Here is a 26,171-nt window from a genome sequence, read left to right as displayed (position 1 = left end):
AGTATTGTTTGGGATTACCGTATCTTGGGGCCATTGGGGCGGCCAGATGCCGCCAGCCGTCCCGGAAACGCCAGCGCTTTATATAGAGCCCCGGGAAAGCTTTGAGTTCCCGGCTCTATTTTTCTTTCTTAGCAACACCCCCACTTTAAAGATAAGGAAACTGAGGACCGAAACCGTGATGTGTTACAGTGCATAAGGCTTCACACATCTTCCCGTTGGGTCCTCACAAGGACCCTGTGGGGGTACAGATGGTACACGTAAGAGTTGGGTAAAGCGAGACTAAGGCAGAGCCTGGACCAGAACCCAAATTCCTTGACTCCTAGTACAGTGCTCCTCCGGATCATCTCTGCAGAAGGATTGAAGTCCCAGAGCTGACAAGGGCCTTAGAAGGTCATGTCTCAACCCCTTCGTTTGATAGGTAGAAACTGAAGCCCAGAGAGGTTAAGGGAGTCGCCCAAAGTCTCACAGCTCGTAAACAGCACAGCCTGGCGTTCATACTCCAGGGCCTGTGCTCTTTACCCCGCACCCCGCCCAGCGAGGCGGGAGAACCTAGGAATCCGCACTACCTACTGCCTGAACTTCGCTCCAAAACAGCTGAAGACAACGTTGGGGCACACCCTCTCCCGGGCCTCCCTCTTCCCTTTTTTTTTTCTTCCAAATTCGTAACAGTCAAGGTTGCTTATAATGCCCGATTACTCCTATTAGATGCGTCCTAATTGCCCAGCGTAGAGGGCGGCCTGAATGTCTTGACTGTTTAATTTCGTCTTCAAGGCTACTCCTAACAAATTAATTTCAGGGCCGAAAAAACGGGGCGGGTGGGGGGGAAGGGGCGGGAAGCAGTGGGCAGCCAGCCACGGAGGGGAAAATAGGCAGGCCGGCCCCGCCCGGCGGCGCCTCGCCCCGGCAAGGCCCGGCCTCAGGGAGGTGCGGATACCCAGCGCGCCCAGGGCGCCCGCTGCTTCAGGCGGCGCCGCGGAGGACGCCGACGACCATGCGCGGCCGCGCCCTCCCTGCGAGCGGCTCTGCGCGCCCGGCTCCCAGCCTCGCGGTGGCGCCGCACCGAACCGCCCGTCTCGCTCTTCGGGACTGTGATTATTTTCTAAAACCCGGCGCCGAGGCCCCTGCGGCCGCTCTCGGGGGCCCCGCCCCGCGCCCCTTCCCAGGGTGGTGGAAGGGGGGGAGGCCGTGGCGTGCTAGGGAGCCGGCGAGGGAATCCCTCTCCCTCCACGTCACCCGAAAGCAAGGGAACCCGCACTCGCGTCCTCTAACGCAAATGACCATCTTTGGCAACATGCGCCAATGGAGCAGACCAAGGGCGCGGGGCCGGGGGTGGGCTGTGGGGGGAAGGGCCAGGAGCCTCGGCTCCCCCAAACCGCGCCAGCGGTCCGCTCCCACACCCGCCACCCCCTTCCTTCCTAGCGCTGGGTGTGCGGCTGGCGTCAGCGCGGCCGGGAGCCGGGGCAGGGAGGGTGGCGCTGCGCCCGCCTCCTCCCGCGCCTCTTCCTCCTCCTCCTCCTCCTCCTCGGCCTTCTCCCTCCGCCTCCCCGCGCGCTCCTCCCTGCAAGGTGGAGTCTGGGGTTGACGTGAGGTACAGGGGCTGGAGAATAAAGAGTGTGGAGTTGAACTCGTGCCATTGTAGTGACTCATCTCGGGCAGAGCGCTGGGGCTCCGAGCAAACCAGCGAGCAAGCGAACGGCGTTCGGCGGGGACAGAGAGAGGGAGTGAGAGAGGCGCGGACGGGCGACACGGGCCCGTCCGGGAGCGGGCGCCGGGGAAGGGGTGCAGGTCCGGGCGCCGCAGCTGTGGCACGGGGAGCGGAGCCGCGTCCCTCTCCGCGCCGGCTCAACTGGAACCCCACCGGCCGCGGGCCGAGCGCAGGCTGCCTTCTTCTAGTCAAGTGTCCGAACCGCTCGAAACTCCGGCGGCGAGTCGGCCACAGGAAGTTTATTCTCAGCTCCTTTTCTAAAAGGAGGAAATAGAAGTTTCTCCAAGCGGGCAGCCTTTCTTTTCGCCTTTTTTTGCCCTGCCTGAAATCGGGGGTCCCCAGACCTGGCAGGCTTGACTCGCCGGGCTCCTATTCTTTTTTACTTTCCAATTTTTGATTGAGCCGGCGGTCCGGGCTGAGCTCCGGTTGCGCGCGGGGGCAGGAGGGCGCGCGCAGGGGAGGGACAGAGGGACGCGCGGACTTTTTAGTGGGAGGGACCGGGTGGACAGCCGGGACCGGGTGGACAGCCGGACCCGCAGCGCTCGTAGAGCAGGAAAGAAGTGCAGCGCTCGGCGCTCGGGGGGCACTGTTCCCGGGGTGTCGCCGCCGAGGGGCAGAAGCCCGGGAGCGAAGACTAGAGCCCGAGGCGCGGCCCGCAGGGAGCCAGCGTTCAGCAGCCGGTGCGCGGCCTCGGCGAGGGCGGGGGAAGAAAAACACCCTGTTTCCTCTCGGGCCCCCACCGCGGATCATGTACCAAGATTATCCCGGGAACTTTGATACCTCATCCCGGGGCAGCAGCGGCTCTCCTGCGCACGCCGAGTCCTACTCCAGTGGCGGCGGCGGCCAGCAGGTAGGTGCGGGGCCCGGGTGCACCTGGCGGCGCGGGCGGATACCCGCCTTCCTCTCGCCGCCACTGCCTCTCTTGCTTTCTTTTCCGTTTCTTGGTTTGGCGAGAAAATTCCTACGGGCCACCATTGTAAGTTCTGGATTTTCGTCTTGTCCTGCCCACACCTCCTTTCATCCCCTCTACCCAACGCCAACACTTTTTTTTTTAAACTGGAGCGGCGAGCGGGCTGGAGCAGCCAGCAAACCCTATCCTTCACACTACATCTTATCCAGACCAGCTCCTGGAATTGCAGGTCCCTTTCCCAGGAGCCTGTACCTCCTCTTCCAGGAATCCACCTCCATTCTCCTCTCTTTCCGTGGTGGACAAAAAAAAAAAATCTTTGCACCCACGGGCCCCTCCCTACATCTCGGGACCTTATTCTTGAGAAAATCCCTCTCCTTCTCTTTCCCGGCCCCCATCGGTCTTAATTTCTGAAAAATGTTGGGGACTCGGAAACATGGTTGGGCTCCTTCAAGTAATCCGGAGTGGGTGCGGGTTGGCGCTCTGGGAATCAGGTGCGAAGGTCAGGAAGGAAGGAGGAGGTCAGCCTTGATTGGCTCGGCTGCGCCTAGGTGCCCGGCGCCCATCCATCTCCTGTTAGGGTCGGAGAAGGAGTCTGCACTGCCACCAGAAGGGGCGCCTTGTGGGTCTGGGAGTACCTTGGGGCAAGGACGCCTGCAGAGAGAAGGGGGGCGGGGAGGGTGGAGAGACCTCGCTTGGGCTCCTGAGTGGTTCTGGAAGCCGAAAAACAACTTGTTTCTAAAGCAGGCGGACTGGTTTGCACTGGAGGGATTGTGCGTGCGATCTGTCTATAAATACCAGAATAAATAAATACCAGGAGGGTGCTGCTGGGTTGGTGGTGCTGGTGGGGTGCCTGTCCTCGGCAGCAGCCACCCCCCCACCCCGAGGCTTGTGAGGGAGCTGGCTTAACAAACAAGGCCGCTAGAACCTGAAACCCGCCTCAGTCAGGATCTGCAGAGTCTGTAGCCAAACTGGCTGCAGCAAGAGTTGCTCTGGTAAGGCAGTGGCCTTGGCCTCTATCCGCCAGCCAACCAGAAGGGGTTGGGGTGGGCTTCCAGGGAGGAGGGACCCTGATGGAGAATAAAATGGAGACACGGTGCTCTTTGGTAACTGAGGAGGGGTATCTTATTCCAGAGTGGCTCCCCGTACCTGGTGAGTCCTCAAAACGGCTTTTCTGTGTCTTCCCTCTTCCTGCCCTGGTGTCCCCATAAGCACCACTGTAGAGAGCCTAGTCTGTGCACTGAGGGTGCAGCCAGTGCACCCCTAATGACGGGTACCAAGGTGATGAGTTTCCAATTTTGTTCCAAAGTGTTTGATTTTGTTTGCTTTGCAGCCCCATTGGTGGTTTGTGTTGAATCCAGCTATCGTTAGGCAATGGGTCAGAGTCATTTATAACCCATTCCCTCATTCTCCGGTTCAACAGCCCCCAAAAAGTCCCTCTCTGCCTCTCCGAACCAGGAAGGGATCTTTTGATTTCTCATCTGCTCCTTTGGCTGCCGTTTCTGTGGCACTCATCACTGAAATGTTACAACCTCGCCTCCTGGCTTTTCTCAGACCCTGGGGCCTAGATGGGAAGTCAGACCGGACATCAGTGCCCCAACTGAATAATCTGTGTCACTAGGGCTTTGAGCCCAGGATGTGAGCGGAGGCAATTCCCTGTTTTGGAAGAAAATCAGACAGGAAACCAGTGCTAGGAAGAAGGAAAAGAACTCAGTCCAGCAGAGTGTAATGGGGCCTCATTACCGAAGCAAAAAGCAGCTGTTGGCTAATTCCTAGCATGCTGTAACACATGAGGATTTTGCAATTAGTAATAACTGGTGCACGGGGTTCTTGCATATACGCCTGCCCATTCGGCCCAGCAGCTTGAGTGAGGCGCCTTTCAAACCAGAGGGATTGGCAAGGTATTGTAGCTTTGGACAAGTTTCTCAGCCTATCCACCCCTGAGGGAGGGGGTGGGGGAGGGAGGCAGGGTTTTTTTCTCTCATCTCTGTGACTTTGAGCAGAGCTGTTCTGTGGTCTTAAGGACTGACGCGAGACGCTTTTGTTACTTCCCAAGTCTGTGACCCCGCTCTGGCTCGAGGTAACTTTATTGCATACCAGATAAAACCTGTAGTCACTTTATTTCTCTCAGCTTCCTTTACGGGGAGACTTTCCTGACAGTTAGTGATGGTCCTTCTTCCTTTTGTGGCATCTCAGCGGACCAATCAGTGTAAGAGCATTCTCTGGTTTCACCCTGGGCAAGTGAATATTATTTTTCTCTGCTCTCTTTGTTTGTGGGGTCTGATATTCCTGAGAAGTTTGTTGCTGTTTACTCAACCTAGAACATTCCTCTCCTCTCTCACTTCATAAAGCTTGATCTTAACACATGGCCATGAGTTTCAGTGACTTGGGGAAGGTGGTGGGGGGCAGATAACTCTGTTGAAACCTCTGTTCTTGTATATGGCAGGAACTTGAAGCATGGAAAATATTTCCTGTTCCAGTTATAGTTTTAATCTCAGAGGCTGGTCATTGGTGATTTGATTTGTCACTAATAGTTGCACACACCTCCCCCTCCTGGCTTTTTCTTTTTATTGTTGTTGTTGTTTTCTTTCTCTCTCCTAACTTTCCTAGGAAAACACCTACCAGATATATGCCCTGCCTGGCTGCACGACTCTTAAACCGTTTCAGGCCTTGAGCATTACGCAATTCAGCCAGTTACACAAACATAGGTCATTTCATAACTTGTTTTCATCAGCTGGGCCCCCTTTTAATGAAAAACAAAACAAAAACAAGACCCAGAACTTTTCCAAGGCTGCCATTTGTCTGTTCCTCAGATAACTTGTGAAAATAAATCAAGGGGGACAGTTCAAGGAATACCAGACTAGCTCTCTTCTTTGGCAACCATCCTTTTCCAAGACACACACACACACACACACACACACACACACACACACACACACACACACACACACACACACACACACACACACACACACACACACACACACACACACACACACACACACACACACACACACACAAAATTCCCCAGAGTGAACTTTTGCCAACTGTACCCAGGCTGGGACATTCCTCACATCAAAGAACTTTTACCAGAAATGACTGTGATTCCCAAGTCAGCCCCAATCATACCTCTCTAGTGCCCCCTACGGGACGTTCTTAGAAGAACTATCTGGGGAATGTATTTTTCCAGCCCCAGACAGTGTTAACCTGGTGAGTTTTCGGAATTCTTAGGATTTTTTTCTTTTTAATCCAGGACAAATAAATGCCGTATATTTAACAGTCGATAACTAGGAGCTGCTTGACTTTGAAATGCAGTTTCTTTTCAACGTAGCTGAAAAGGGAGTGCTTTTTTCCTTTCCCTATTTTGACATCTGTCAGCACAATGTCTTCAAATTCCCAAGGCTTGTTTTCTTGATATTGTTTGTATTAGGACATTGGGAATTTTATTTGGGGAGGTGGTCTTCAGAATTGGTGGGAAGGTGGGAGGTGTATATTAAGGGTCTGGTGCCTTTTTTTTTTTTGCCTTGATCTCACAGATGTTGTAGATTAGGATCAAACGAAATGTTATCCCAGGAATTTGTCTGTTCCGCTGATTCTTGATGGTGGAAGTCAGTGTCACTGTTTCATCAAAGTGAATGGGGTGAAACCGCAGTCACGTATTGTCTGAGTGGCAGTTGAATTTTCCTATCCAAACTCCTGAGTGCATTTCCATTACTTTATTTCTGCCTGCCTCATTATGCAAGGTGAGTGTAAAGTTAGGAGGCTCTGTTTTTTTCTTTTCTGTCTTATTACAAACACACCCGAACTTACGCATCCAAATCACTGTTGTCCCCTTCATTGTTGTTCCTTGAGAAGACTAAATACTTATTTGAATGCTGTGGCTATTAGATTGAGAAAGGTTTTACAACATCCCTCTTTGGGACTGCCTTCAGCAAATTCTTTTGAAAACCCTCCCTCCTAACATATCTTTGTCTTTTGAGGGTGAATTTGATATTTGGAAGTTATCAAAAGATCTGACATATAAAGAACCAAGTGTGATGTATGAGGTCTGGGTGATCTGTCTGGGTCCAAAGCAGGGTGTGACCCCGAATCCTGTTGGTCTTCATCTCCGGAGTCTTCCTGGGACAGCAGTCACCAAGACAAGGCACATCAAAAGCAGGCACCTTTGCCACCTCTACCTTAGATTTCCCCACTCTGTTATACAGGAGCAAAGGTACTGATTTTGAGAATTCGGGAGGCTAACTTTCTGGTCTGTTTGTTGAAAGAAAGAAAAAGAGTTCGTGTTTTATGGATGTGTCTCATCTGTGTTGTATGTGGTATCTTTTGATGGCCACAGCATTTCAAAATGACGGCAGCTGCCCTGATTGAGGCAAATATATCTGTTCCAAACTCCATTCGGTAACTCTGTCCCTCTTGGACTCACTGGGCTGGAGAGGGAAGGTGTAAGACTCCTCTTGCCCGCTGCTGTCTCGCACCCTGTCACGTGGCAGTGACTTGGCCACGCTCACCTGCTGTGGTTGTAGAGAAGATGAGATGGCATCCCCTTCCCGTGGAGTGCAGAGCTGTCCCAGGATTGGTGGAGGTACAAAAGGGATCCACAGAATGGTGGAGAGAGTCCTCTCATGCTTTGGAGTGGAATTTCTGTCCAGAAGGGCCCTGGGAGGAAAGACACTGGGGAACCTGGTGGAAACTCTGTGTTGATCGCCTTATTTTCCTTGCTTTTTTCTTTTCTTCTTTGCTGTGCTTCACCCTGGCAGTTAGGTGAAGAAAGATAGCATGATTCTTTCAAGTGAACCTGACAGGAGGCAGGTCACCTGAGATAGTGTTTGTAAAATTTGGGGAAATCACGAGTTATTAGGACCATTTCCATGGTGAGCTAAGTGGCTTTCCTCAGAGAGGAACGAAAGGTCAGAGGTCAAAGTGATGTCCACTGCAGAATCTGTGAAAATTGGTTGAATTCCATATAGAAGGCTTTGGAGAACACCCCACGTTAGGTAAAAATACAGAGCATTTGAGTCAAACTGGACCTCAGCAGGGTTATTCTGGGGCATTTGAAGCAGCATTTGCCCTGCCTTCTCCTCTTCCCCAAGCCAGTCTCCTGGGATGTTGGAATTTTCCTTTTCCTGTGCTGGAAAACTAAAAAAAGGGGTTCTTAAGAGAAAGAACCCAGTCTCTTCCCAGATATGCATAATCATTTCTGCCTGCTGAGGCAGGTCACAGGTATTCATGGGGTTCATGGCTCGAGTGCTTTGTGGCCCAGTCAAGAATCAATCTGATGGAGAAATACCTGGCTGAGGTGATGGGCCCAACACACCAACTCTGACTTCCATCTCAAATGCCATTTCTGCCCAGCCCAGGAGTTTCTGGGATAAGCCCTGCCCCATCCACGTCTGCAGAAAATAGGAACCCAAACCCTACTTCCTGGACCTTTCTGCAGAAGGCCGTGGTTGTGACCCTTATTTCTGAATCCAAGGCCCTGCAGAGTTCAGAAAGGTCATTTTCCCAACTTAGCAACTGCTGGGCTACAGGGACCTGTCTGACCTGATGAAGTTGGGTGGCCCTAGGGGCCCTGTGTTCTGAGCTGTCTTTCTCATAGGCAGTGGGAGGACACACGTACTTGCTGAGCGGCCCCGCAGCTCCCTTAAATTCAGGGTGCTTCAGGATAAGGAGGTTCTGCTGCCCAAAGACCTGCAGCAAGGCTTGTAAGGGCTCAAACTTGGGCTTCAGGTTCTGGAGATTCAACCTGTCTAGTGAGAGTCCATCCCTTCACTCCCTGGGTTAGAAGAATAGTTGTGATTTTTTGCTTTCTCACTTCCTCTCTTTATTCTTTTTCCACGAACCTGAGCATGAGAGATGAGAATGATCCTCTAGGACAGAGGCTGCCAAACTCTGGCCCGAGTAGTTTTGTAAATAGGGCTTAAGAGAGCACAGGCACGCCTGTTAGTTTACATCTCGTCTGTGGCTGCACTCACGCTAGTGTGGCCGAGCTGAGTAGCTGCAACAGAGACCTCATGGCCCCCAGAGTCTAAAATATTTACTATCTGGCCTTTGACAGCAGAAGTTTGCCAAGATGCTCTAGGAGGTCGGTGGGGGTGGGGGGCAGTTTGTCCTTTTATAGGCATTCTCGCCCACCCAGAAGTCAACAGGATGACACAGTGAAAGGAAGCATTTGGAGGCTCTGCCAGGCTGGAATACCACACAGCCATCCAGCATCTTCGATTCGGTCCCTATAGGAGGAGCTTCCGGGGGGCTGGAGAGCCCCAGGGGAGTCAAGTGAGGGTCCTGGGTTCCCTCCTGTAGCCCCCCACTCCCAGCACACACCTGGTGCTGCATCAGGGATCAAACCACCCTAATGCCCGCAGCTGGGAGACTCCATCTTGGTTTCTGTCCAGTGTTAACCCGTTCGTAGAGAGCTGTGATTTCTCCCCAGCATGACATTTGACTAATTCTTGGGTCTGTTGTCAGAGAAGAATGCCAGGCTAACTTCTGGCTTCACAGACTCCTAGGCCCTCCTCTCCTCTCCAACCCCAGTGTCGCTTTCTGAAAAATACCTTTGGAGTTGAGACAAGACACATCTGTCAGATCTCACTTAAACTTGTGTGTGTCTCAGAGAGCCTCCACCTGCAGACAAAAGCCTTCTTTATCACAGCCCCCGTCCCCTCAGGGGCTAGGACGTGTTTTCCTTGCAGTTTAGAGCCAGTGTGTTCTCCAGATGGCTTTACCTCCCTCTGAAACAAGTTGTACATGAATTCAGAGGCAGTCATTACCTACTGCCTTGTTTTTATTGCTGTCTTGTTTTGTCTAGACCAAGCCATTGCTGCAAGGAGTCTGGCTGATGGCTGGGCACGGCCTTCCGTGGACCTGCCATCACAGAGTGAGTGGACCGGAGGGCCCCGAGAGGGGCTGGGAGTCAGCCACTGAGTCCTAAGGGATCTTAGTCTCTCAGCTTTGCTTCAGCTTTTTGGCTTCCCTCTCCCAGCCTGAAATGGGAGCCCTTTTGTTTGTTTTTTTGGAAGGAGGAATGAATTTCTTGGGTGCTTTCCTGAAAGGAAAGCTGACAGTTCCCCCACAGAAGTGGAAGGTCACATTAAACCATCCTGCTGGATGCCTCGGGTGTCTTTCAAACCCAGGACCGGACTTGGGAAGAGAAACAATAAAAATGTTGGGTGCTTCCCAGGAATGAGAAGCTGGCATTCTCCCTGGGGCCACCCCTTTTGCACTGTAAGTGCACAGACACTTCCAGGGACGATGCATGTTGAGGATGGTGATGGTGGCGACGGTGGTCGTGATGACGATGACGCCACCTTTCGCTTCTTTGGAGCAGCGTTTCTCAACCCTGGCTGCACATTAGAACCTCCTCAGTCATTTTTTTAAAGCACCTTATCAGAACCCCACCCCAAAGCAATGCATTTAGACCTGTAATGGTGAGGCTGGCTGCGGCATTGGTGTTCTTAAAAAGCTCCTCGAATATTCTAACGTGCAGCCGGGGTTGAGAGCCGCTGGTGTACTGTTAGAGCCCGTGACTACAAGCAGCTTCTTATTTAATCCTCATGATAGTGCAGTGAGTTTGGTGTTACTACTCCCCTTTCCAGACAGGGAAACCGGGTCCTCAGTGATCCACCAGGGCCTCAGATCCAGGCCTCCTGACTCAGACTACTCCCCATTCTCCCTCCCAATCCAGCAGCCCAGGAGAAACATAGCTGCCTGGGTTTTAGTGCTTCTGCACAAACTCAGCCGCTCACGTGTTCTCACTGCCCTGCCTCCTCACAGCCAGCCCTGGTTGTCTGTTTTTCCTCCTTGAAGATCATTTCCCACTTGTATCCTTCCGTGTTCACTGCATCCTGCCCTCCTTCACACACACATACCCAGATACACCTATTACTTTTCAGTGAGCTCCGGATAAAAAGTCCAGTTGTCTTTGCCTTGGGAGGTGACTCAGAATCCATTCATTGCACTGGGCAGCTCTCCTCACGGACTCCCAGAATCCATTGCGCTGGTAGCTTCACAGAATCCCAGAATCCACTGCACTGGGCAGTTCTCCTCACGGACTCCCAGAATCCACTGCGCTGGTAACTTCACAGAATCCCAGAATCCACTGCACTGGGCAGCTCTCCTCATGGACTCCCAGAATCCATTGCACTGGTAACTTCATAGAATCCCAGAATCCATTGCACTGGGCAGCTCTCCTCACAGACTCCCAGAATCCATTGCACTGGTGACTTCACAGAATCCCAGAATTCATTGCACTGGGTCACTCTCTTCACTGAATGCCCCTGACCTGGGGCCCCAGGGAAGTCTGGGAGGTGAGACAGGCACATTCCACTACCCAGACTAGGGTCAGGCAGCTGGCAGGGGAGTGAGAAAGGAAGGGTCCACAGCGAAGGGTCCACAGCTCCCTCAGCTGCAGTGAAGTATTTACACAAAGCAACCCGGCTGTCGTCACCAGGGGCAAAGCCCATGGTGGTAGCAGCTGCCGTTGCTGCTGACACTTCTAATCCTGGTTGGTCTGATTGGGCCAATATAGGGGAGATGCTATAGCATCCATGCTAATGGCAGTGGGATTTCATCTGGGGTCAACCAGACCTGTGGGGAGTCCTGGGTGAGGGAAGGTCTATAGGGACCCTTGGTGGGGATGACCCTGATGCTCTGTCCGAGGGCAGTGGGGATGGATACCAGCACTTGGGGCTGGATTTTGAGGCAGGAAAAAACAATGCTACAGAAGCTTGTGTTGCACTGTATTTGAGAGACCTAGCCTCTTTGTCAGGCTGAACTGGGTTTGAATCCTGACCCCACTGCTTATTAGAACGTGGCCTTGGATAAGTTACTTAATCTCTCTAAGCCTGAATTTCTGCCTCTAAAATGGAGATAATGGTAGTTCTTACCTCAGAGGGAAAATTAATGGGACAATCTAGGTTAAACACTACCATGGTGCCTGTCATTTAATAAGTGCTCAGTAAGTGCTAGTTATTATTGTTGTCAATATTTCATCCACCAAGTTAGGGAAGAAAGGATGTGCAGAACCTTTTTGTGGAAACGAATTATCCGAGGCTGAGGGTTTCAGGAGGGGAGCTTTCTCCCGAAAATCTGGAAGTAGGGGATCTTTCCCTTCTCCCTCCTTCTCGCTTTCTAGTAGCTGCCCTGAAGGAAGGTCAAGCCCAGCTGCTGAGGAGCATGGCCCATTTTAGCTTTTGTACTCTGTCATCATCTTATATTTTAAATAGAATGCTTCCTGCAGCATGTTCCACAGAGCTCTGCAACGTGGTCTGGGCATAAATTAAGTGACAGGGAGAAAACTCAGAGCTAGCAGCAAAGTTTCACACAGACACGCCTGTGAGCACAGATAGATAGATACGTAGATAGATAAAGAGAGACACAGTGTGTCTGCCCCAAGCAAGATGGGGGTGAAGGTCAAGGAGGACAAGGACAGCAAGGGGAAGTCTGGCAGCAGACGCTACCACTTTCAGTCTCATGGGTCAGAGGATATCTGTTCATGGACCTGGTCTCACCCTGATGGGGCCACAACCCCATCATGAACCTGTTTGGAAAGTAACGAAAGCAGACATAACAACCTTCCTGGTGATCCTCGTTGCTGCAAAGCAGATGGTCGGCAAATCTCCTCAAGGGATCCTAAGCTGGTACCCTCGGGAATAATGGCAAGTGACCCAGAAGTTCAGGAGGCCCCGGGTGGAAGGCCTGCTCTCTTGCAGATGGGGGCCTAGCTGGCCTGGAGGGCTTCAGAGAGGACCTGCTGAGTGTGAGCTGCTAGGGACCACATCTATCCTAGAAGCCACTGGAGATATGACCACATCCTCGCTGAGCCAGTTGGGGATGGAGTTTCCAGGACCTCAGTCAGGGAGCAGATCTGACATGGGGGTCCCAGGAATAGTTAAGATCCCCTTGGTTCTTGGATGTGCAGGAAGTCCACCCAGTGTCTTGACCTTGGCTTCCCAGGCTCTGACTTTACTTTCTGCCAGTTTTGGCCTCCTGGCTCTGCTTGTCCTGTTCTGCAGTATTTATTGGCTCAATCCTACTTTTCTCCTCATTTCAGAAATTCCGGGTAGATATGCCTGGCTCAGGCAGCGCCTTCATCCCCACCATCAACGCCATCACGACCAGCCAGGACCTGCAGTGGATGGTGCAGCCCACGGTGATCACCTCCATGTCCAACCCGTACCCCCGTTCGCACCCCTATAGCCCCCTGCCGGGCCTGGCCTCTGTCCCCGGGCACATGGCCCTCCCAAGACCCGGCGTGATCAAGACCATTGGCACCACTGTGGGGCGCAGGAGGAGAGATGAACAGGTACAGTTCCTATCAGGAGCCGCATTCGTGGCTTTCCAGGCCTTATAACGCAGTGTTTCTCTGAAGACTGGCAGGGAGCAGGGTCGATGTTCCGGGAGCGCTGGGGAGATGAAGGAGCTCAGGACCAGTGGAGGCAGAGCTAGAGACCTGAGAGTCAGGCATTTCGCCTGTGTCCCTTAGAATCTGTGTCTTAGTTTCCTCAGCTGCAAAATGGAGATAGGGTCTTGCTGGCCAGGACTTGCTTCCAGCCGAATGAGATCATGGTGGGAAAGCACATAGTGAGTGGTGAGGCGTCAGCACATGGGCAGGACTTAGGCCCTGCCTATAGCAGTATCATTCTCTGATAACTTGGTACAGGGGCCACAGGACAAGCAGCCAGTGAACCCTGGCTGGGAGCTTTCTGGGGAGTCCTTAACTGTCTCCCAGTATCTGGTAGATACCCAGCAGTCCTAAAGGCCCCCGCCCCTTCTAGACCAGCACTGCCCACACTACTTCCATTCTCCCTCCATGGTTCAGGCCTCCAACTCAAGGCAGGACCCCGTTTCAAGTGCCTGGGATGCACATTCCGGAAGTGGAGGGACGCTGGGGTCTTTGGAGTCTGCTCAGCTGCTTGAGCTCCCGGGGCTGGGGGGGGAGGTGGTCAGATATCATCAGCCTTTTTTTTCCTCAAGGGGCTCAGCTTTGAGCAGGAGTCAACCTGGCTGAGAGAGACGCCAGCAAAGGGTGGGGCCTCTGCTCTCTAGGTAGCATCTACCCAACACTCAAAAGGCCCATGGTCTGTATTAACAGATTACCAGGGCAGCGATGGCCCCCTGCTTCCCAAAAGAGAAATCAGAGTCATGCATAATTCCAGAAAGGAGGGAATGAGCCTTCCAAGAGCCCCATCTGTCCCCCTTCACAGATGACACAGCCAAGGCCTGGACACAGCTACCTGGGGCTACTTGGCAAGTGAGTGGGGAAGCGTGGCCTAGAACCAGGCCCCTGGACCCCTGTGCGGTGCTCCTTCTCCAGCACCATGCCACCACAAGTCCAGGGAAGGGAGATACTTTGGCAGTAGAATCCCTTTTTCAAATGAAATGTTAGCTTGAAGAATTACTTCAGTTACAGCTTTGGAACCCCTCCCCATTTCAACCACTGTCCACCTCCACTCCTTGTTCCAATCCAAGGACCTTTCAAACGTGGTACCCAGTGGATAATTGCAGATCCAGTGCCACTAGTCCCCAGGACACTTAGAATCACAAGGGTCACTGCTCTGAGGAACCGGAAGCTTTCACAGGAGCCCCGTTACTCTGAGGAAAAAGCTGGGCCTTGTATCCATTACATGTTGGTTGGTTCTATTAGTGGCAGGGCCCTGTGCAGGGGCAACTTGGAGGGGTGTGTGTAATAGACAGTAACAGACACAGCTCCCGGGTGCTGTCTGCTGCTGGGGCAAATGGCCAGTATCCCCCTCACTGCTGCTTTCCATACCTGTAGTTATAAATATTGCAGTAGCAGTGATCCTAAGGTCCTCTATAAATGTGCCTCCTTCAGGGAGCCCAGGGTGCTAAGCTTTGTAGCCACTGACAATTTGGATTCTCCCTGTATGTAAGGGACCCCTGAGTAAGAGCCAGGCTTGGGAGGGACTCTTGGGTTAGCAGGACAACAAAGCAATATGTGCTGAATACTCTTCATCCTTTTCTGGACCTGGCTCACACCAAATCTAGAAGTTTATATCTGGAAGAGACTTTGGAGACCAGCTTTTCTATAATTTTCAATAATTATAGAAAATTCAATAATTTTCCCTCTGCACCTATTTTACAGATGAGGAAACTGAGGCCCAGAAAGAAGGGCCTTGTCCAGGCTCACACAGTGAGTTAGTGGCAGAGCCAGGACTGGAATCCACCTCTTTTGACCTTCAGCCCTGTGGTTTTCCTACCGCACCACCTAGGCGTGCCCTAAGACAATTTGGAGAATTTCCTTCCTTTTTTGAGAGGGAGAGAGAGAGCCAGAAGTGTTTTATCCCATGTCAGTTAGGAGTTCAGATAATCGTCTGGCAGCTTGGAGGAAGCCTAGGTGGCGGCATCCTAGAACCTTGGCTCTTTGGGTTCCTAGCCCGAGGGTCTTTTCTCAGAGGCTCACTTCCACCTTCCCAGCCTCCCCCAGGGGGAGGAACCTGTTACCAGGGGCTGGCCTGGTGCCTCACTGCCCTCCTCCGTAACCTGCCCCAGAGGCTCCCTCTGAGGCCAGCAGTGGCGGGGAGGGGCGGGTGTGTGTGGCTTGTGGATGGGTATGTGGTGGTGCTGACACACTCAAGTTGTAACCGTGTTGTCACCACCCCTGAACACTTCCTAAGCCTAGAGCTCCCACAAGTTGCCCCACGCCTCACCACATAGGGGCGAGGCTTCTAGGGCAATCGGGAGGTCAGAATTTGTCCAGAAGCAGCCAAGGGGGAACGGAGGCCAAAGTGGACCAGGACCAGCTCTCCATCTTTTCTGCCCCTCATCAGTGAAGGAGGAGGGGGGCTAGCTGGGCCTCAAGGGGAACCCTGGGAGCCTTTCAGTGCTGAGCCCTGAACCCATGACTGCAGCAGGGTTACCCTCTTGGACTCAGGCTGAGACAGGGTTAGGAGTAGCAAGTATTCAGGGCCTTGGCCAAGTGGCCTTGTGACCTCAGCTGGTCTCCACAGAGAACAGGGTGCCTGAATCTGCGGACTCTGGGTCCCCAATTGATTTGCTGCTCAGTGAGTGCAGAAAAGGCATCAGAGAGGAGACCTCTGAATTGCATCTTCTTCTTTCTAGCACTTTCTGGTTTAGAGAGGACTCTCACGCTGCATCTCATCTGATCATTGCAGAAACGTTGTGGAAGGCAGGGCAGGTCCTATTAACCCCATTTTACAAATGGGGCTCTGAGGCTCAGAAGGGTCAGTAATCTGTCCAAGTCCACCCAGAAGTGCCACACCTGTGTTTGGCTCCCAGCTGCTTGACGCCTCTCAGAAGGGAGACCGTGGAGCCAACGGCTCTTTGGGTTCCTAGGCAGAGGAGGGGCCTAAGGAGGGAAGTGGAGCCGGGACTCCAGCATGGACTCCAAGACCGGGTCTCTGGAAGGGGCCTGAGGACTAAGAGAGATGCTACTGGCTGGATGGGCTCAGGTCAGTGTGCACCACCTGGGGGCTGCTGCAGTGATGCTGTGTCCCGTTCAGGACGTCACAGCCACACACCTTCAAGGCTGCAGGGAGCATCCTGGGGACTCTGGCCTGGGCCCAGCCTGGGCAGTGGCTCCCTCCCTCACAGGATGGCTGGTGGTCCAGGCAGCATCCGTCAGTGGGGCGGCTTCTCTCTTAGCCCCTCCGAAAGTGGCTTTGGCCCTTTCCCCATGTATCCCTTGAGGGTAGGACTCAGGTCTTATTCCCCCAGAATCTTCTAAGCCCCAAGTACTGTACTTGGCATTTTGTAGGGGTACCGTCAGTCTGATGACTGAAGGGGTGGTCTGTCCTTTTGAACTGCTTTCTGCCTTGGCCCCCAGCCATCTCCTCACATCACCTCTGCGAGGGGCTGGTGGCCCTCCTCTGGAAGGAGGGCTCTGTGTAAGCAGAGTGTCAGCCCCGATGGTGGGGGCAGAGTTCTTGTCCTCTGGCCTGAGCCGCGGGCCCCTAACCAACCTCAGTGTGAGGAGCTGTGGGGGGATTTGTGTTCACTTGGTCTGTTGACAAAGCTCTAAGCCCTCACACTGTGCCTGGCGTGCAGAAGGGCTCGTTGGTTGAATGAGTGGATGTGGTGGGCAGCAGGGTTTAACCTGCCTCAGGGCCCCTCCTCCTTTCGCTGGTCCTGTCCAGCCCGGCACTGTGCCAGGCTCACGGGTGAGTCCTCGGGGTTGAAGTGTGAGCAGCCAGCGCTCGAGGGCTGGCAGAGGGGCTTGGGAGTGGGGTGGCCCTCCCTCTGGCAACAGAACATGCCCCCCTGGGTGCTTCTTAGTCTGGGCCCAGCTACTTAATCACGTGGAGATAATGAGGCTCGCAGAGCAGGCAGGGTTATGGGGAGGAGTAATTAGGCAGAGAGTGGAGGAAGCTGCGTAAGTGGGTGGGGCGGGCCTGGCACGAGGGGACTCTGCGGGAAGCAGTCCCAGCCCGTTCTCTCGGGCCTTGGCACTGAATCGGGGCTGGCCTGACACGTGCTGCCATCATGCTTGGGCTGGTGAGTCCCTGACCCATGGCTACCCTGTTCTCCCTTCAAACACGCGACATCACCTTCCGGGGGGGTTCAGCTCTAAGCGCCCTCCCAGGCGTCCACACAGCAGTGAGCCGCGTGTTCTGGGCCTCTGAGCCGCGCTCCTCTTGCCTTCGGCCCTCCCCTCCCCAGTTCCAGAAGGGCTTCTTCCCCTACTTCAAATGCAGTTAAAAGCCGAAAAGGTGGTGAGCCATTTGTCCGAGCCTAACCGTGATCCTTGACCTTGGCCTCTAGCTGTCCCCGGAAGAGGAGGAGAAGCGTCGAATCCGGAGGGAGAGGAACAAGCTGGCCGCGGCCAAGTGCCGGAACCGCCGCCGGGAGCTGACAGAGAAGCTGCAGGCGGTGAGGAGCTCTGCGTGGGGCGGGCGCACTTCTGGGCGGGCCAGAGCAGGGACCCCAGGGCTCCTGGCCCTCCCCCTCCTCCTTGCCCCTAGTGGCTGACATGTGAGTCAGTGCAGACAGAAACATTGCTTCCTTTTAGCACATGGGTCAGCACTGCCCTGATTAAAGGAGAGGGCTGGGGAGAGGGAGCTGGCCTTTAGCACCAGCCTGGGCCCAAAGAGAATTGGACAGGCTTCTTGGGCCTGGTACCCTTTCTCATTCAGCACCTGTGCAATCCCTGCACTGAGACCTGCTGGGGCTCCTGGGTGAGGGATGGCAGAGGGTGTTGGCATTGGCGAGCCCAGGAGCCAAGGCAAGCCCAGACCTGCCTCCTCTGGGGCTCCTCTTCCCAGGGTGACTGCCACCAGCAGGAGTGGCCCGGCCTAGCTTCAGCCATCTAGTTTGGGCGGGCGAGCATTGTGGGGAACTGCTCTCTGGGCTCCTTCACCCCTGCAGGGGTCGGGACGCTCTCTAGGTCTCATGGAGATGGGTCACGTGCAGCTGAGTTGTACTGTCTTGGGGTTTTCTCACATCCTTCGTGGCTGGGAGGGTTCCCTGCCTCTGCCCTGAGCCTGAAGCTGTCACCTTGGTACCTCCTTCTGCCTTTGTGAGTCATTCTCCCCTGCTGCCTAACTGCCCACACCTGGGGGCCCGTGGCCCTACCCCTCCCTCTCAAAAGCTTGACCTGACCAACGTCACATAACTCCCTCCAGAGCCCCGTCCTCCAGGATGGGCCGTATGCCGTGTGGGTGAAGCCCAAAGCCAGGACTGACTCTCCTGGGTGGAATGTGTTCAAAGTGAGAAGATGAGGGAGACTCCGTCGGCAATCCTTGCAACGACCAGCCAGGATGGTGCTTTGGAGATCATTGCCTTGCACGTCCTATTACTTTATTTAATCCTCCCAGTTACCATTCACCAACTTCTGCTTCCCTTTGTCCATCCTGGAGCCCTCGCTCGTGGGTCTTGAACGTGCACGGCGTGAATCGCGCGGTGCCTGTAGTGGTGCCCCGTGGCGGCGTTAGAGGCGGGGAGGAGGAGTGGCGGTGCTCCGATGTCACGCGAGGCGGATCCATGAGTGCTCAGCACTCCCCGGGGAGACTCCCCCAGCAGAGCCCTCCCTACCACTGACCTTGCAAGGAGCCATGCCCCCTGGGTCTCCCCCAGGTGCTTCTGCCACCAGCCCCAGAAGAGCCTGCCCCCCTGAGGCCCCTCAGCTTTCCCCCCACCTCCCTAGAAGCCTCACACCCAACTCCCCCGCGCCTCCCCACCTACGACCCAGCCACCCAGGCCCTGAGCCACATCCTCCACAGGAAGCCTCTCATAAGCTCATGACATTCGTCAGACCCTTGAGACAGATGGAAACTTTTTTTCACTTCGGAATGTGCTGTACTCGGCTGCTTAGCGAAGCTCTGGCCCATGTCATCTCGTTCTCAAACAGGAATCTGTGTTCGGGAAAAGTGGGGAAGAGGCTGGTGACACGTGCCTTTCCGTATTCCATAACGACCCCCTGCATGTGCATCTGTTGCTTCTCTGGCTTTGTGTGAAAGGAAGGGCTGAGGTCCATGCCAGCCTCACGTGCCCGCTCAGGCTGGCAGGGGTCTCATCTGTTAAAGCTCGGGGGCTGAACTGAATGTTCTCCCGGGCTTCTGTGAGTCCTGAAACATATGCTTTCTACTTAGAGCAAAAAAGGGAAGAGGGACGGTGAAGATCCAGACGGGATGCATTGAGATCTTCCTATAAGCCGGGCACTGTCCTGGGCTTGTGTGCGCAGACAGAAATCTGCACTGCCACGCAGCTTAGAATTCAGTGTCCATGTGTCCACGGCAAGCGGGATGGGGCTGAGGAGGCACGAGGAGAGAGGGGTGGAGCTGCATGCTGTGCCCCCTTCCCCCACCGGATCTCACTATTACTCACCCCTCAGGCGTACCGGGGGGCGGTCCTGGCACCAAGGCAGAAGAGCGTAGTAGCATGTGGACTCTGGAGTCAGCTACATTGGGGTCAAATCTGGGCTACCCTACCTGCTTGCTCTGTGGCATTGGGCAAATGATTAAACCTCTTGGAAACTCAGTTTCATCTGCAAACTGATACCTGCAGGTTGCTGATACCTGCTTCAAGAAACCGCTAGGTTGAATGAGATAATGCCTGTGAAATGCTTAACACAGTGCCTGGCACAAAGTAAGTGCTCGATCATGACAGCTACGATTGTTAATTCACCCTTCCTCCAAGCTGACTTTCCTCTTCTCTCAGTCTGGAGCTTTGGAAACAAAAGGAAACCTTAAACGTGCAGGTGGGCTGTGAGCTTGCTGCCTTCATGGTCTGTCCTCTGAGCACGTGGCTGGCTTTCCCTTTCTCAGCTGGATTTGACAACCCCCCAGCGCAGCCCCTGCCGTCCCTCACGTACCCCTCTTCCCCTGCAGGAGACGGAGGAGTTGGAGGAGGAGAAGTCGGGCCTGCAGAAGGAGATCGCCGAGCTGCAGAAGGAGAAGGAGAAGCTGGAGTTCATGCTGGTGGCCCACGGGCCCGTGTGCAAGATCAGCCCCGAGGAGCGCCGGTCACCCCCGGCCTCCGGGCTGCAGACCCTGCGCAGTGGGGGCAGCGGAGGGGTAGGCGCCGTGGTGGTGAAGCAGGAGCCCCTGGAAGAGGACAGCCCCTCGTCCTCATCGGCGGGGCTGGACAAGGCCCAGCGCTCCGTGATCAAGCCCATCAGCATCGCTGGGGGCTTCTATGGGGAGGAGCCCCTGCACACCCCCATAGTGGTGACCTCCACTCCTGCCATCACCCCAGGCACCTCGAACCTCGTCTTCACCTACCCCAGCGTCCTGGAGCAGGAGTCGCCTGCGTCGCCCTCTGAGTCCTGCTCCAAGGCTCACCGCAGAAGCAGTAGCAGTGGGGACCAGTCGTCAGACTCCTTGAACTCCCCGACTCTGCTGGCTCTGTAACCCAGCTCCCAGGGGCGTCCTCGTCACTGCCTCCTTCCCAGGGACCAGCACCTTTCAGCACTCCAGGGCCACGAGGGTAAGAAGGGGACCCTGCCAGAGAGCTCCCTGGTTCTGGGGAGACCCAGGTGGGATTTGGAAGTGAGGCACTGGAGGACTTGGACAATCTCTTGGAAGTCACGGGACCTCCTCCCTCGTTCATCTTGCAAAGCAAATCCTGTTTCTTGAAAAACGTTGGACAACTTGGTTCGGCGGACCCGGGCATCTCTCTGGCTTCTGAAGAGCCTGAAGCTGGTGTGGACCGTTCCCGTCCCTTTGTCACGACATGTCTCTGGAGTGATGGTGTCTTTCTCTGCCCCACCAAGCATGCTCAGTGCCTTTTGGTTTCACCTTCCCACTATTTGCCCCTTCCTTCCCCCAGTGTCAATTTCACTTCCTCTTGGTTTTTATCAAATTTGCCATGACATTTCATCTGGGTGGTCTGAATATTAAAGCTCTTCATTTCTGGAGATGGGGCAGCAGGTGACTCTTCTGCTGGGGCTGACTTGTCCAGAAGGGGACACTCAATGTGCAATACAGAACCTTTCCTCCCCTGACACTCCCGCTCCACCACCATCTCCAGAACCACCAGCAGGGCTCCCTGAGCTCTCGAGGAGATGCCGCCATCGCTGGGAGGCTCGGAGGACCCTTCCTCCCCATCCTCGGAGACGGCTTTTGGAGGAGCGGCTTGGCCAAGAGACAGGGTGTGAGTGAGACAGCCGGGGCGCAGATTGGGTTTGCCAAATGCCTAATTACCGGGCCAGGAATAGTGCCAACGATCCACATGGGTGTCTTGAGCAGGACGTCTCCTGTAATTACTGCCTCGCCGTTCTGCCCCGGACCCTTCTCTCCGGACCAGGGAGGCATCCCTCCCTAGGAGCCACAAATCACTCCAAGTCCCTGCCGGCTCTGCCCTCCTCCACCCTGCCTCTCAGGGTGATGCCACCCACGGAGGTTTAATGAGCGTGGGCCTGGCCCCTCCCCAAGCCTCAAAAGCGCCTCTGCTGTGGACAGAAATGCAGGGGGAGGAAGGAGGGAGGCAGTCGGAGTGGGGTTCGCCTCGCAGCAGCCCCAGCACCCGCTTCTCACCTCTCACCCAGGTGCCTGTTCAACCCCCTGTGGTCGTCTGCTACCTAATGGAGCTAGTGCTTTTGCTTGTACACTCCCCTGCCCCTCACCCCAGCGTGCTCCTCAGATCCATCAGCCAGTTGTGAGCAGCTGGCCCAGAGCTGTCACTGTGGCTTGCAGCGTACATGCCATGCTTGGGGGCTGCTGAAATCAGAGATGAGATGTGTTGCTTCCCGCTGCAAGCTAGCTGCTCCCTTCCCATGGGGTGGGGGGCAGGGAAGGGGTCCTCCAGCCTCGCCAAGAGCACAGCTCAGCAGAGCTCAGCGTGGTCCCCACCTCCCACCCCTCACAGCCTTTTTCTCCCCAGGGTTGATCTTCCAGAATGAGCTTCTGCTGGGCTAGTGCTCTGAGCGAGACCCCGCTATTGTGATTCAGCTCTAGAGATCATTGGATGATAATTTAAAATTATATAGATATTATTTAAATCAACCCAGTGGGGGTTAGAACTCAAAGTTGGACTCCGGGGAGAGAGAGAGAGAAAGAGAGCAGTGACATGGTTCCCTGTTCCCTATTCCCTTCACGTACCCAGGCCTGGCACGCGGGCTGGCATTTAATGTCCATTATCCACTTGCCATGCACTAGACACACAGAATGGAACAGCCGAATGCCTAAAATACACAGACTGCTGTGACTGGGAGTGACGTGTGGAGAGATAGGGCATGAAGAGAGAGGAGATTAAAAGAGAAAGTATTTTGTCCCCAAATGCTTTAAAAATGTTATTTCCCACATTCCTTGGCTGTGACGCTGCCCTCCCAGTTCCCCAGAGGTTCTGGGCGGGGCGCTCCTAATAAGATTGGGCCACTGGGTTTCTCTGGCTTCAGATTAATCAAGGACGCGGAAGTCAGCAAGGAGTAGCAGGAGACGGGCAAAGAGAGCTGGGGTGCGCTCAGCTCTGAAAGGCTTAATCATCTCAAGTGGTGTTTGTGGCCAATTGGGAGCTATTTGCTTCTTTTTGCATATATATATATATATTTCTTAAACGAAGCTGCTTTCTGGTGTTTTATTTCTAAAAGTCCCTTTGTGCCCCACTTTGCACAGCCCTGATCCCAAGGCAGGTCCCGGTATGTGACTTGGGGCCGGGCTGGACATGCCCGAGACAGTGTCTGGCTTTCGTTCTGATTTCAAGCTGCGTTGGCTTTGGGACCAGCAGAAAGCAAAAGCCCAGCCGCCTCTCAGGATCTTGAGGCCTCCGGAGCCGTGTTTCTATTCAGGACCCTCTAGCTTTGTTCTGGGAGGTAGTCTGGCTTCCCCAAAGCCAGAGGTTATTCGGAGAAGGCGGAATGTTCACACCTAACGCACTAGTGTACCCTCAGTCACTTCCTCCTGGCTGTTCTCCAAGTTCACACCAGACCCAGGCCTGCCTCCTCCTCTTCCCCCTCAGGGAGCAGCCGCAGCGGGGAGGCCTTTGTGCTCGGGCAGGGAACCCTGTGCTCCCCCTGTGTCCCCAGCCGTGAGGCAGCTGGTGTGGACTCCAGTTGGGCTGCAGGCAGCTCTGGGATGGCATAGGGCAGGCACCCCTTGACAGGCTGGTGTGAAACACACCGTCCCCTTGGCCACCTGGCTGGCCTCTCTGGGAATAGTCCTCTTCCTGGCTGGGTGGATGGGGACAGCTGCTGACACAGGAAAGAGAGGAGATCCCAGGTGAAGTTCAGGCGATTGCCAGAGCCAACTCAAAGCAGAGAGTTCACTGAGGACGTTTCCAGAAAGAAGTCATTGTTCTGCCTGTGAGACAGGCCAGGTGTCTTCACTGTGCCCAATAACACAAGCATCTCAACGCCAAGAACCATCAGAGGCTACTGGTTCCCTTTCTCAGGCTTTGGGGAAAGGAGTCTCCTCTCTGCTCCCACGTGGCTCCATTTTAAGGATGAGCTCAACTTCCAGGCATTGGGACTTTTCTCCCATTTCCCTGATGGACCACCAGTGCTTCTTGCGGTCTCATCTTGTAACTTTCAGGTTGATTTCCTCCTCTGATGAGACATCCACGTGGCCTCTTTAAGAAGGAAAAGAATAACACCTACTATGTGCCAGACGATGTGTTAGGCACTTATATATATATGTATACCTTCTTTAGGGTGAGACTGAGCCATGAGGACTCCCCTTATTAAAAGCCCACAAGTAATGAATAAACAAAAACACTTGGAGGTGACAAGGTCTTTCTCCAAAGATCTGAGGCAAGATTGCCTTCAGTCCGAGGTTTGTTCTCAAAGACCCATCCCCTACAATATCCTTCCACCTCTAAACTTGTTTTCCCTGGGATGTGCTCCTTTGCACTCTTCAGATGGTTGACCTGAGTTTTATAGAATTTGTGGACCAATAGGATACGTGGTGTGTGTAACTTTCTTTTAAAAACTTAAGTAAAGGGGTCTTGCTATTTTCTGCTTGTTGAGTCTTCTTGGCATTCATCTTAAAAGCCAGCATCTCACTATTTATTGACAGGTCGTGTGTGTGTGTGTATGTGTGTGTGTGTGTGTGTGTGTGTGTTCGTGTGTACATTTCTAAGTGTGCCCATGTCCTCCTGCACCTTTTAAAAAGGAAACCCAGTCACCCCACTACCTATTTGACATCTTTTCATGCTTCTAGTATTTCGGTCATACATCAAAAAGGGTTTTAATTTTCTAACGCTGACATGTTCAGGAGGAGCTGGGTCAAATTTTGAGCGGGGCGTGGGAAGGGGAGGGGGAGAAGAAATTGACATTTATTTTATTATTTATTTTAAATGTTTACATCTTTGTGTTGTACCAAGCCTGAATAGAAACAGATAGCATTAAAATGCTCAGTTCCTCTCTCCCTCTCTTTCTTCTTTATAATTTTTTTAAAAATTTAGGCTAATGATACTTCTTTTGTTTCTAAAATGATTTGTGACTTGTGCTGTATAAACTGTATAAAAAAAGGTCTGTTTTGAAAGATGGACTGTCATTCCTCTAGGGACAGGGGTCACCAAGAAGTCTACATTGTAAGAGAACCTGCCCTGTTCCTCAAAAAATTATTTTCTCTGTATGATTAAAAGTTTATTCCATTTCTTTTAGTTTGTGGTTACTTGATATTGAGGAAGGAAATCTTCACCTTTGTATAAAGAATAGGTATCAGGGTGTCTTTTCTGCAGTGAGAGATGTATATATAGTATTTTGGATATAGTAGACAATCACAAGCTTTGTGCATCTGTATTTGAGGTATGTCGATGATGTGGTGTAAAGACTGCTATAAGATCCTGGAGGCAAAAAAAAGTTGTACAAGATTCCTACAGCTTGATGGGGAATTTATCTTTCTGAACACCTTGTTTTCTTTCTTTTTTTAAGTATTGGTGGAATGGTCCCATTGGAAAGGCTGCTAAATAGGCCTCTCCAGGCAGGACTGTGAGCTCAGAAATCTTTGTATACTTTTGAAAATTGAGGAGTAGCTCTGCTCTAAAGCATCTCTGGTGGTGTTTTGTTGTTGTTGTTCTGTTTTGTTACTTTACTGTAATACAAGCCTACAGTATTTGCACTAAAGAAAGCTTGTTAGAAAAAGCTTGCTGCTATGGAAGAGAGAACATATTACAACTTTTTTTCCTTTTTTTTTTTTTTTTTTTTGGTTAGCTTCTCCACTTTCAATTGAGTAGCATTTTGTAGAATAAAATGAATTAAGATTGAAGAGCCTCTGATGGTTGGTTTATTCTGTGTTTTCTTCCCATCTCTCCTGTCACGTCTCCTTTTTTCTTCTAGACTTTTCTACCTTTGGCCCCGTGGGCAGAGTTGGTCTCTCTGGTGGGAGTGGGGAAGCAAGGAACGGCTCCCCGGGAACCTCTTTCTGCAAAACTGGGAGGTGAGCTGCTGGGAGGGGCTTAGACCTTCCCTGCCTCTCTCTCTTGCTTCTTTCTCTTCTTGACCCTCTCCAAACCCTCCCAGTCCTGTTTCCCACTTCTCAGGGCCCGATTCTCAGCTGGCTGCCAAGTGCAAACCACTAATGGTTCACAGTGCTGTCCCTTCCTGGGGGTACTTTGGATTATATTTCAACAAGGTTGCTGGAAACTCAAGAATCTTCAAAAAACCAATTTAAGGTATCGCTCAGATGGTCCAGGTGGTCACGTGAGGTCACGCGCAGGAAAGGCCTCTGGAAGCAACCAAGGTGTGCAGATAAGTGGGGTGATCACATCTCCGGACTTCCTTTTTGAATAGAGCCGGTTTGTTGGGTGTGGAACACTGAGAAGTGTCAGCCAGATCCCATTGCCCTGCAGACCAGGAAACCCCGGGGTAAATGGGGGAGCATCTATTCTGGGCGCTCGTTCCCTTTAATATAAACAGTAGGGAGGCACACCTGTCATTAGTTAGCTCTCGCGATGGTTGGCCCCAGCTGAGAGTCAGGCCCTGAGATGACGCCACTTGCTCCTAATCTGCGTAAGATGAGCCCAGGGTGTAGGCCTCGTTTCCTGGAGGACCCAAGAGCACTGGACTGTGAGTCACAGGGGCCCTGAATCCTAGGCCTGCCCCCACTGCTCGTAACCTCTCTGAGCCTTAGTTTCCTCTCTGTAGAGGGGGAGGGTAACAATAATACTGTGAGAGCACCCGCGTAGGAAGGATTCCTGTATCTCCTTTCC

The 26,171-nt window shown here is 53.3% G+C and overlaps 1 protein-coding gene across 4 annotated transcripts; it reads left to right on the top strand.

Moving 5' to 3' along the window:
• The first annotated feature begins 1,648 nt into the window (after positions 1-1,648).
• On the top strand, positions 1,649-25,228 carry FOSL2 (FOS like 2, AP-1 transcription factor subunit). Of its 4 annotated transcripts, none has more exons than XM_060026891.1 (5): positions 1,649-2,555; positions 9,418-9,486; positions 12,661-12,912; positions 17,349-17,456; positions 19,913-25,228. In XM_060026891.1, exons 1-5 carry the CDS (start codon positions 2,454-2,456, stop codon positions 20,432-20,434), a joined length of 1,053 nt encoding a protein of 350 aa, XP_059882874.1. In that variant the 5' UTR covers positions 1,649-2,453; the 3' UTR covers positions 20,435-25,228. The 4 variants fall into 4 exon arrangements, with proteins under 4 accessions (XP_059882874.1, XP_059882875.1, XP_059882877.1 ...); XM_060026893.1 differs by lacking the exon at positions 1,649-2,555 and adding an exon at positions 6,045-6,825; XM_060026892.1 differs by lacking the exon at positions 9,418-9,486.
• Positions 25,229-26,171: the final 943 nt, after the last annotated feature.

This window comes from Delphinus delphis, chromosome 12, assembly GCF_949987515.2.
Source record: "Delphinus delphis chromosome 12, mDelDel1.2, whole genome shotgun sequence".
Lineage (NCBI taxonomy): Eukaryota > Metazoa > Chordata > Mammalia > Artiodactyla > Delphinidae > Delphinus > Delphinus delphis.
The sequence above is the reverse complement of the archived record's forward strand: the minus strand, read 5'-3'. Positions and strand labels throughout refer to the sequence as shown.